The sequence below is a fragment of the Varroa jacobsoni genome, unplaced genomic scaffold (genome assembly GCF_002532875.2).
Source record: "Varroa jacobsoni isolate VJ856 unplaced genomic scaffold, vjacob_1.0 scaffold_590, whole genome shotgun sequence".
Taxonomy (NCBI): domain Eukaryota; kingdom Metazoa; phylum Arthropoda; class Arachnida; order Mesostigmata; family Varroidae; genus Varroa; species Varroa jacobsoni.
In genome coordinates, this window is record NW_019213492.1 from 456,451 (window position 1) to 468,934 (window position 12,484).

At 43.7% G+C, this 12,484-nt stretch overlaps 1 protein-coding gene across 16 annotated transcripts in view; it reads left to right on the plus strand.

Moving 5' to 3' along the window:
- The window catches only part of LOC111261722 (coiled-coil domain-containing protein CG32809), a 319,292-nt gene that overhangs the window by 276,355 nt on the left and 30,453 nt on the right, over positions 1 to 12,484 (plus strand). For 15 of the 16 annotated variants that reach the window (XM_022835427.2, XM_022835428.2, XM_022835426.2 and 12 more), the window contains 3 exons: positions 3,129 to 3,408; positions 8,945 to 9,013; positions 9,659 to 9,850. In XM_022835427.2, the coding sequence (XP_022691162.1) occupies positions 3,129 to 3,408; positions 8,945 to 9,013; positions 9,659 to 9,850 (541 nt within the window). The remainder of the gene's footprint in view (positions 1 to 3,128; positions 3,409 to 8,944; positions 9,014 to 9,658; positions 9,851 to 12,484) is intronic. The other variant, XM_022835422.2, reaches the window with a different exon arrangement.

Consider the following 12,484-nt stretch of genomic DNA (forward strand, 5'->3'; position numbering starts at 1 on the left):
AATACAATACACGACTTCGCTAACCTCTCTTTGGAACGGGGTAAAATGCAGATAGAGGATAATTTTTGGGGGGTAAACTGACATCTCGCGGATGTTAGCTCAACAAGCCGGACATGTGAGTTACTATCTCGGCGAAAAACGTTTAATTGCCTAACTTACAAACAATTCGCTAGATTAAGTTGAACACACATCGCGTTGATTGTTATATCGTAATAAACGTTGCGTGCCGGTCAATTTCCATACGTATACTGGAATTACTTGTGGATACAGATAGACTGCTCGTCTTACTCTAACTAGCTAGGTGTTGTAGCTTTTAAGTTACACGCTTGCATCCGTAAGGTTTGATAGTATAGGATCGAAAAAAATCAATAGAAAGTGGGCTAAGTTACGTCTTAGGTTGGCTATCTTAATCGGTTCCCCTTGACGAAAGCGCCTATGTCTGTTTTGTACTGTTTCATTTGATGTAGAGACAAATATCTTCCGAATTTGTTAGATGTTTATCAGCAGTCGTTCTTGGTCCTTTACGTTTATCATGAAAACAGATGATTCTACATAATATTTCAGTCGAACGTCTCTCCGCGCTCTTTCTCTATACCCTGTTAACTCTATTAACGCCTAATGGTCTTATTATCCAATACATAATAGATAATTAATCAGCGACACTTATTTGTGCTGTGCAAGCAACAAGAAATCCGACAGCGAACAAAGGGACTTTATTTTTGACTAGACCGAATTCGCTGAACCTGTTTCGCAGGTTTCATTTATCAATATGGGACTGTAACGACGAAGTGATGGCACCGGTGGCCCATAGCATAACAAGACTCGTCGAAAAACATATCTTTCCCATTTGATTCTGAGTCTCGCAAATTGGATACACAAGTCTTGTAGGCTTTGTTTTTAACGTATGTCCTTTTGGCTGCCTTAACTGACGCATATGCCACCGCTTCTTGCGTCGTCTGCTCTAAAATGCGCAATGCCGTTGAGAAGCAGTTACACGGGAGCCTGAGTATTGGAGGGTTTGGATAAGGAAATGCTCGTCAGGTCTACTGAAACCATCCATAAAAAAAACAACAAAGCAGAGTCACATCGGGAATAAGATGTAGGGCGAAAGCAATCATCTGAGTTGACAGCAAAAGCAACAAACCAGTTTCTCTGAAGAATAGTTTCAAAGGGCCTTATCACCCAATTGAATTTTTGGTTGCTATTAACCCCGTGAGGACCAATAGAAGTTAGAGAAAGAAAAAGACCTTCAGATGCTTTGTAAAGAATAGAACGACACTGATACATAAACACTCACAAACACATCGAGGCACACAAGACAGCTAGAACTATTATTACTACTTCTGCCGGTGTCTTCGCGATCAAAAATTGAATGTCTCCCTATATACGCTTATACGTGTGGGTATGTGTACATATCTATCGACGCTTGCAAGTACAGTGATCCCATAATCTAGTAACACTATATCTGAAGCCCGCTTCACACCGTGCCCGACCAACAGCAGCGCGATTCCGAAGGCGGAGATATGGTTTAATGCTTTGAAATATCATAAATGTTTCCACAAGTACATAAGAAATTATGAAATTTTAGTCTAAAGGTCAGCAATTTTCGCCTTTATCTTTAAGGTGAAATAGTATAACCCTCGTTAATATACGATGATTGGGCGGGTGTTAAAAAGCAGCTTCTTGCTTGGCTGATGCTAGAGAATACTCCTTAATGGGGAGCTTAGTTACCGTCTCGAGCAGCCTATGCGCGTCCAGTCGTATCAACCGACTTGCACACAGGTAACAACACAATGAAGTAACAGCATCGATGAACCGCAAGCGTTGCTTTTTCTGTACCTGAACCAACGGCACACAAACAAACATAATTTGTCCATTTTTGCCATTTGGTCATATACGTGCAAACAGGTATCCTTTCTTTTAGAATTCTATCGACTCTGCCGATTATTCATTGTGCCCCGTCTTCCATGCTCAACGTATTTAATGACTTTATATGCCTCTAAAGACTACATGATCAACAATACAAACATTGCAGATGGCCTAGGGAACCCTGATGCATTCCAGTTTTTAAGATTTTTTTAAGATATTTCATAAATTTTGACATTTAGAAAATGGCTAAGAGGAAGCGTAGAGCAATTTAGCCTTCGTAATATTCTTGAAAAGTCAGCCAGTTTTGTATATACAAGTAACTTTTGTTCCATTCCATTGTTTGAGTTCGCCCATCGGTGCGTCCTGTGTGTCTACATGTTTAACCGAATTGCCCAAATGAGGTAGAGGCTTTCCTAGTATCCACTCTGTCCTCCAGAACTTCTATAAAGCAGGTAATAACATATAGGAGTATATCTTTATTCGGAGCCGAACAAACGGTTAAAAACGGCTCTCCACCAGACACCCGAACTTCGTTGTCCCGGAGCGGGTGTTTCCATCGCTGGTTGTTTCGGCCTCGCTCAGTAATCCTAACAGATTACCTTTCTCATGCTGAATTATCCGCTTTTATGTTGAAGCTTTGCCTCAACACAAAATCGAGTTAATCTACTGCAAAAGCGGCACATTAAGGTCCAATTATTATTAACTAACGACAAGTAACTATCACGCGAAACTAATGATAAATTACTGTTGACGATGTTAAGCAATTTTTTTGCGGTCAGGCCAGCTCCCATTCATTGGTAGAAATGCCAGAGTTTGAGTGCAACAATTTCCCTTGAAGCTGATGATAGCATTGTTGTGTATAACCGAAGTGTTACCACCTTAACATGTATTTACCAGAATTAATAAGATTTTATTTGAACGAAGCACTCCCCACGTCTTCTAGTTCACACGACGGTTATATCTTCTATGAAATACCTTTTGATTTTGACAATGGGCCCGTTTTTCGTGGAACTAATCTCTACCTAGGACATTGAACATCCTTGAAGAGAACCTAGGTTGGAAAAATGGCAGTGCGTTCTTTTCAGGTATATACTTTGTCCGAAACGACGTATTTCCTATTGGATATTGGTATCACTGGTATGAATAAGATGTCGTCTGACTCAGCTACAGTATGTACTTTTTAGCTTCATTCAGGCAGTGTTTGTGCGTGTATTAATTATGACTTCCCTTTATTCAATGCTTTGCGTTTGTTATTGCAGCGTCAATCCTCGAGTGCAGGTGGAGGTCCCGTGATATCGATGATGGATAGGGGTGGGGTGGGGGCGCAAATGAATCCGATGGCTTCCATCGGGTCTCACGGAATGCCAGGCCTGATGCAGCAGCCCCCTATGTACCAGCCGCCAGCGGCATTGTATGACGACGACCCAGGGATCATGTCTGAGGTCGAGACCTCTGCAACCGGACTCCGGAGGGGTGCAAAAGCGCGTTCCAGTTTACCGATTGTCAGAACGCCTAACAAGACCAACGAGCGACCCCTGGGTAAGACCCGATGCATCTGCTCAAAAATAACACACAGACACGTCTCCACGCGCGTAGGATAGCACCTAGGGAATCTACACACACAACGCACGAACTAACTCACTCAGGCTGGCGTACGAGGATCGATCATACGTTTTTTTGCCATAATGCGATAGGAATCTAATTTCGTAACTCGAATGGCGACATCTAAGGCAGGCACGTTAACGATTAACATGTATATAAATATCCACGCATCTGCTCGCAGCGCTTTATACATTCTATGCAAAAAAATGTAGAACTTTTTTCAGCGGAATTTAGTGATGCTTCTAATGACAATAAGCAAACTAAGCCACTAAGATTATAAATGCGAGAAACTTGCTTCTATATGCATACGTGCTAGAATTTTGGTTAAGCAGCTTTGTCGGGGCTCATTTTAGAGCGAGGTACAAAAAAAACTCGTTGGACTCTTCTTAGATAAAATAAAAAAAAAAATTCGCATTATATACAGCTGGAATTCTAATGGGCACGTGGTTTGTTTGAAAATTAAACTATGCAAAAATTTTTCACATACAGTTTCGGTTATGCCGAAAAATGCGAGCTTGTTAGATATAAATCATAATTATAAATAGTAAAAAAAAGCAGGTCACGATGCAAAACAATTTCGTGGATTATTTGAAAGTCATAAAATAGAAAGTTGGGAGCCTTTGGCTTACTCCACACGGTTATCGGGGAAATAAACGCTAGCTGCTAAAGAACAGATTCAACGTTGTGAGACTTTTCTCACTTAGTTGGAATAAGTAAAGACTTCATGGCAACAACGACAGTGACTATTTTTAAAAACGAGCGGTTCGTATTGTGCTGCATCAGCTGTCTCAGTACGTATCCGATACTGGACTTCCCGTGTGCGTCTCTGCCTAATATTCTCTCTATAAGGGAATTTTCTATTTGTTCGATGAACTCGTCTGTCCAAGAACCCTTCTTATAATAGGGTGGGTCTAACCGAATTACTCTTGCTCTTCGTAAATTTGTTACTTATGTCTTTCCTAGCTATGTGGCGTTGTGAAGCTAGCTTCTGAAAGGAGTCTAGAGACCTTCTAAGTTTTGCCTCCTGTGGGAGATAGCTGTTCGTTCTCCCAATCGTTGTCTGTCTTATACAAGGAAGCCGACACGATAGGAGGGTGGGCAACGAACATGTCTTAGCATATAATACGATCTCGTAGTTGTTAGTAAGCAGCTGAGTTGGGTCTTTTTTGTCACTGCCGGCCATCGCAAATGAGGACAAATAGTAGAGAAGACGGTACGGATCCTGTTTGGAAAAAAGTTCTTCACTGCAGACACCATTACTGAATGCAACTAGGACTTGATATTCTGGTACAGTTCTTGATGCTCCTTACAGTTCTTCTTCTGCAACGGCATTGACTCTCCTAACTGACGCTTGTTCTGATAGATAGCAATAAGAATTCAAATTGCCGAAGATGGGAAACGGTTTGTGGTATTTTTGTGCTGTGCATAGTGCAGTGTTAACTACCTTTAAATAAATGCTGTCCAGTTGATTTATATGTTAGTGTAACATGTTAAAATTGTAAAAATCCTTGCAGCACATGGCAGCTAGAGCTAGGGAGAAATGTTCAGTCATAACTGCATAATTACAGGGAGAGGCGCATCTGCTGGCGCTGAAACCCGCAGCGTTACACTTATGGTCAGTGGATAATGACAGTCAGGCTGGTGTAAATGGCGGTAAAATGGTGATGTAAAAAAGAGGACGAAGGCGCTGTCAAATAGGAGAGACCTCTTATACTTCGCGCTAAGACCGTAATTCGACGCAATAGCTCGTAAACAAGTCGTCGTCTCATTTCTTCGTCTATCTCTTGCATCTATAGCCACCATCTAGATAACCATCGTCGTCACCTCCACAGCTGTTTGCTCGTACCGAGTTCCGGGTCTCTCGATTCGTGGCAGCTGATTTAATACGAATTTTCTAAGGAGATCGAAAAACACTTTCTCTGTCTCACCGTTAAGTCCCGTCTGGTCACTAGCATTCGAAGGCGTTCCAGCCATCTCTGGAAGCGATGACTCCTTTACTATATTGGGCTGCTTCTTATTTAGTCGAGCTGACCAATGAGCCGAACTGTGACGCGCTCTTGGGAGCAGTTAGTAGTAGTAGTAGGTGTTTATGAAGCGCCGTTGCTGCCGTTCGTATGAATAACGATGGCAGAGCGTCCAGTTCGGCGAAAACGTAAAGATATATAGTACAAGTAATGTATTGCGGTGCAGTATAACGTTGTGGCTAGACAAGCAAGCCGGCATTAAGCCACAGAGCCAGCCGATTACCATGATGCCGCCGTAATCGCACTGAAAGATTAGGCTGAATAAATAGCTTTTATACGCGCTTCCCAATGGGCCGAGGAAGCCTAGATTACCATTCCTAGACAGCCATAGCTGTGCCTAAATCGTAACAGACAGGGTGATACGTTCACATCTACATTCGCATACGGCCAGACAAAAAAATATACGTGTGTTGGGGATAGTTGGCAACAAGGGGGAAGACCTAAGCCTAATTAAAATCTTCAAACATTTTTTCGTTACTGTTGTTAATATGATGGCATCACTAAATTAATATTGTGGGTGTCTTTTTATAGAAAATGTTGGTTCAAGTTTTTCCGTTCTGTTTCCTTTACGTTTTATATCTTTGATATTCTTTCTTCAGATACCCATTTAGAGCAAAATATAGAAAAAAACATCTATTCTAGTGGAGATTACTGCGCCACACATTAGTCAGTCCTTTATGTGAATACAACTACTAATGGTTCCGATGAGACAGTATTTTGCCTAAACAGATGCAATGTACATATATCCGATTATCTAAGGGTCTCGAGGAGAGCCCGAGCAATTCTAGTCGCACGCGGCCTTTCGCCGTATGCTTTTCATCAGTAGCTTTTCCTTCCAGTTGTACGTTGGATCTAAGGAAAAAAGATAGTTCTGACGCAACTGGCATAAAGAATAATGAAGAAGGCGCGTATAGAAAATCTTCTTGTTTAATTAAGTTCCGTAGAGGTTTAAATGTGAAAGTTTTTAGATAGGTTCCTTTTACTATTATTGCTAAACAAATGAACAGTATGCTCCCTGCGCGCCGGGTATTAAGTGTAATCAGAATTACAACGGTGTCCTTTTGGTTATATGGGTCGGACAGATCTCTTGTTGAACGCGAATCCTTGCGGGCCAATGCGAGAAGTCCCTCGAAGCAGGCAAAGGCACTGGCGAACAAGGCATCTTGCTGCCGCCGGAAATGACTAGCAATGATATACTGGGTTTAGCTGGCAGAGCGCGCGATGACGCAGTCAGGTCTTGACGGATGCTTACTTGGCTTGCAGGAGGTAAAAAGATGGCGTTACCCTCCATGCATGACTCCTTCTGCCCGAACTGTATGTCTATACATACCGTAAGCAAACAGAATAAATGGGGGCAAACACCCGAAGAGGCCGGGAAGGAAGTGGGCAGAGGAGGTAGAGGGCGGTCAGAATGGCGGCCACTAGACGAGAGGAACCAAGTGTGAAAGAAAGAGAAAGAGACTGATGCCAGCCGGAAGGGGCCACCAATCGCGGATAATTTCACCGTCGTCCTTGGATGCCTTGCGCTCTGGTGCCAGATGGTCAGAGGGGCCGGGCGGCGAGGGTTCTCCTTCGCCGCGCCGGTGTCGACTCGTTCTCGGTTGCTGTTCTCTCGTAGTACGAAGACGAACAGTGCAGACCGCCGGCCCGTTTACCCGCCCGAGCTCAGCCCCATATAGGCTGGTCACGACCTACTCCCGCACTGCAGGACACACCCTGATTGACCTTTCGAGATGGTCCTGCCGGAGACCCGCTAAGGATCCTGTCAGACCCCCATCTCGAACAACGACTGCGTGCGGCGCCTGGCTTTTGTTACTGCTACTGCTGCTCCCACAGCCGCTGCACCACAAACGTATTTTTTTACGAATGAGAAAGAAAAGGTAGAGTACACTATACAACATGTATCGTATATTGTGCTATGGCATGACTGCGAGTTCTTCCTTGCAAGCTACATCACCAAGGCCAAGTAAGGGGGTGAATGTCTGAAGGGTCGGTCGCCCGCACTGCGATTAAAACAGGAGCAGCACAGGCCAGACATCGGTATTTTATCGTCGCAACCAGAGAGCGTTACGTTGTCGACAAAACGGGACGTCTTGGTGCTGCCTGGGGCCGTCCAGAGGTTGCCCAGAAGGACGTTCCTCTGCGGTCTTTCAGTGACACGTCACTGCCGCCGCTGCTGCTACTGCGCCTCCCCCCGACTTCCCGAACTATCGCCCCTTCAGCTTCCTTTGCTGCTGCTGCCGCCATGAGCAGAAAGGGTCCTAGGGACGAATAACGGGATGCCTGCAGCATCCCCAATGCCTATAGTGTAAAGGGCAGGTGGGATTGACCCACGGGGCTCGAGCGCGCGATCCACCCTTCGCCAAAAGTGCCTCACCCCTGACAAAGAACCCTTTCGGCTTTCCTTTTCTCTCACTCTTTCAAAACGCTTGAGATACACTGGGCATCTAGAAGCCAACTAACCATCCGACCGTGTGAGTTCGGTTTCTTTGCCAAGCCTTGTGGGTGAATGAACCAGGCAAGTGCAGCAGGGTACTGTTGGAATACTTCATTCTCTCACAAAAGAGAGGAGAGCAAAGATGTGCTGAAACCGAAAGTTGAAACGTCTGAAGTGCTTTTCATTCTCACGCGTATTATACTCACAAGGTGGCTGCTATATCAATAGAAATAATCTTCTCACCCTACCAGTGTCATGAATATAGTTTCTCTTGCCTGTTCCCGCGTTAACGTCTAAAGACCTAGTGATTGTGCCAACATATAATTTTTTAATGGGTCGCATGCAAACGAATGTATGTGAAATCTACAGTATCGTCTGTGGTTGTTTGATAACATCGCCGAAGCTTTCGCCCAGCGCCACCACTATTTCTACACGTAGGCTTCGCAACCCAACCGCTTTCGTTACTTCCAGTGGTCGCTGCTATCTTTTACACCTGCCCTAATTAACTTGTCATCCTACACTATAATCGCTGGCAGTAACTAATTGTGACTCACATTTGGGAGGTTAAGACGCAAGTCCTCCCCAGCAAAAACCGGCATCGTGGCTCGTAGGCGTAGATTAACCACTGCGGTCTGCCGTACCTTATCCCTTCCTTCCCTTTGCTGCTTGGAACCTCTTCGTGCGCTTCGTCAACGTGTAACTTCGTCGTCTCGCGGCGGCGGCGGTGGCGGTGTTGTTGTTATTGACGGTGGCGCTGATCGCCGATGTCTGTGCGATCATCGTCAATGCTTTGATCATCATCGCCAACGTCCATTGTTGACGTGTGTCCCGTGCTCACCGGACCGTACTCGGGGCGCTTCGGGTCCGCCGGCATTACCGGTATTACCCCTTATTGCCCGTGGTCGTCTGTTTTCATCTCGACGAACCTCGGATCGGCAACGGCGGACAACGGCGATGACGACGACGACGACAACAACAACAACAACGACGACACTGCGTACTACTGTCACAGACCCGTCCGAGTTTGCCGGCGGCATCTACGCGTATAATGAATACGGCTCAGCCATGATGATGTCCCTGGGTAGGTGTAACTAACTATGCCTCTTTATCTAGCACTAATCTTCCACATTCTAGCTACTAATAAACGGCTGTTCTCTGAGATGGTGCGTTGGTTTTCAGTTTGTTTGGTTCTCTATTGTGAGTGGTAGGTTAAGGAAGCTAGAGAAAAGTTAATGCATATACACCATTATGCTTTCACACCGACATAGGACCAGTTAGATTTGTACTTGACCCTCGAATCTTGTTTGTCTATTGAATGTAGAAATATTTAAGGATTGTCACCAGTAACACACAAACATATAAAAAGTCATCGGTTTAACCGAATGCTCAAGTTCTATATGTATAACATTTTGTACGATATCGTAAAATAACGCGCATTGTTGAATCGCATGTTCCAAGTACGGCAAGCCGCTTCAGCGTGACAAGGGGCCACACACGTTCTTAAGAGAGAGAGTAACTAGTCCATGCAAAATTACAACGCTACGGTCTGTCTAAAAAGTGCCGCGTTCATGTTTGCTCTTTTTAAATTGTAACAAACCTCCTCTAACTCAATGCTTCACCTTTCGCTGTTGCAAACTTACTTTACTCCTTCGACCTTGTCCTCGCTGGGGATCTGCCGAACCCCGGCTCTCAACCTCTATTGGACTTGTTTCCACAACCACAACAGGCTTGGTGTTTCTACAGTACCGAAACGAGACGCGACGAGCGCTTCTCCCGAATGAAATTACCTCAATGGATACGGTAAAAGCGTTGTTCGTGAGATCTTTTCCACGGCAGCTCAGCATGGAATATCTTGACTCGGCCATCATTCGTATATACATTCACGATCCAGGCAGAGATATGTTCTACGAACTTGAAGGTATGTTCTTAACTTCTATAACATATATAACAATATAATCATATGCCCTAAACATGTGTATTATGTTATTCACTAAATGATAGACTGCTAGACAAGCTAATTACCTGGTATGATGTCTTTGAAGAACCGATCCTTTTATCAATGCGGAACACTTTATAGAGCCTTCGTAAAGTTATCATTTACGCTTAAGGTAAACGCGATTGCAGACGCACTTATTACGGTTCTGGACATATCTCTGGAAGATACGACATAGCAATGGTAATATCTTCACTGTCATCAAAGTATCGCTTGTTTCAAACGCTTTCACTATTCTAGTAATGGGCGATCATTGTCAGAGAAACTCAGACAGAGACCGCTGTGACTACCTAATAAAAACTTCATAGTGCATAGTGAAGCTATTTATGTCATATTCTAACGTGACTGTGACTATTCTAACGTATACGGCACGAGGAAGGCTCATATAAGTACTTCGCATGCTCAGTGACGATCTTTGTAGGTAAATTTAGGTAGGTAAATCTGATTCATTTGTTTTGTTATTAATTTAATAAATAATTAATCAGGCTTTAATTAGCTGCAAAGAAATACCGAAGTTTGGAATAAGAATGAATGGGGTAACAATGGAACTATGTTGCATTTTTTATTAGACTATTATTGTGGGATGCGTCAACTATTGAAAGAATTCCGATAACCAATAATATCGAGTGAGCGTTTTAATTCGTAGAACAGTTTTGCGGCGATACGTTGTCGAGGGCTAAACTTACGTTGTATCTGTCTGTAGACATCTGCTTTTCTTTGTCGACTTCGTTGCTCTTAACGGCATAAGCAGTCATTACTGGTTTTTCTGAAGCTCTTGTGATGGCTAAAGGTAAATGCGTCGACAGGCTATTCGCGCTACGGTAGCGCTTGCGTTGTCTCTTCAACTCAACTAAAATCCTTAGACACAGATTCTTCTAAATCCACATAGTATATATATGTATGCAATCATATTAGTAGTAGCGTTTTACATTTAGGAAGATGACGAAGGATTGTGCTTGGCCTTCTTGATGGTCTCTTGTTGAACACTTTGCCCGCCGTAAGCGTTCCACGAGGCTCGGTTAATTGGTCGATTGTTGGCAATGACGCGCGAAGGAACTTTTATTATGCCCATGATCGCCCATTCACTATTCAAGGTCGCCACCGCTGTTCCATTGGCGTGCCAAGACACGTGGATTCACGTGTCTTGGCACGCGGACTTCACGTGGACTGCAATACGACTCGGCACTCGCCTGGGCACAAACAGAGTTTGGAGGCCCGTGAGGAGGCAAAAATGAAAGCAAAGGTCTAAGTACGAGCTATAGTCCTCTTCGCGCAGTTGTCTCGTCCTCGCCGATCGTATTGTATTAGCGACAATGTCTTCGGCTCGTTCATTAGATTTATAAAGTAGACGATGACTGTCACAACGAATCTTGCTATAGGAGCTTATGCATACGAACGACTATGCCCCTGTGTGGATCACATCAGTCTGGCGTTCAGCCATGAGTTTACTGGGAGATCTATGAGAGCTAACGACCAACTATGATGCGGCAAAAGCTGTGTGTATACGGTATATATATATAAATATCCATAACAAGTCTGCATTTGTTACCAGGACCACTCATTATACTTTAAAGCATTGGATAGATTGGCCTAGGTGCAATCTAGCGCAGCAGATCAATGAACTTCAGCATATCGTCTAACTGTTTCTAATCGTCAGTTACTTGGGTGTTTCCATTAATGGGGTTCAATGCCATCGAAGCTGTATGGCAACGTTCTGCCAAACTCTCCTTAATAAAGGTAGAGTTGTTATTTAAATGTTTTGGCAAATCTTTGCTTGTATATACCCTTGGATTTCTATACTCATGCGGCGTCATACTTAAAGCGAAGACTCATGTTCGCTGACCTTAACGTGTACGTGCCTTGCTTTCACTGTGTTACACACGTTTGTATTGAAATGACCGCCTGAATACTCAAAAATAATAGCTTCGTGATAAATACCCACTTCCAGTGCATTATTGAAACGGCTTACCAGGTAACCATGACTGTACGTATTATGTCTACTTTTCAATGTAGTGTGAGTATCATGAAACTGTCTCCAAAGTTGAATGCAAGATAATTATGCGCCACTCGACACATCACCTGCCACAGAGCCTTCGTCAAGATCCTGCTTTTCATTTAATTGGCCGAATGTGCCCCCAAGACCTAACTCCTACCCTAGCCGGTACTTTGAATGCGCAGCTTAGCGTGCAAAAGGGCTTCTAGCGCTATCAGTTGAGAGCCTTAACGGTACGGTCCACGTTCCACCTAGATATTCGAAAAGCCTGCTGTCGTAGACGCTTAAAGATTATCAAGCATAACAGAAGCGTTTTCGGCGTAGTATCGTTTCTACAATTGTAGGCAAATAGATTGTATTTATTTACTATTTGTATTAACATTTTTAAATTATTTGACTAAAGCGACTTGTGTTGCTATTCTAGATCTGTCAATGCCCAGTCTAATCACTCTACTATATATGTATATATACTTCTAATCTAGCTGATGGTAGCTATGCAACAAGTGAAAAGGAACAGTGTGCACGGCCCAGTGATTGCCTCAAGCGTTCAATATTCTCCATCGATG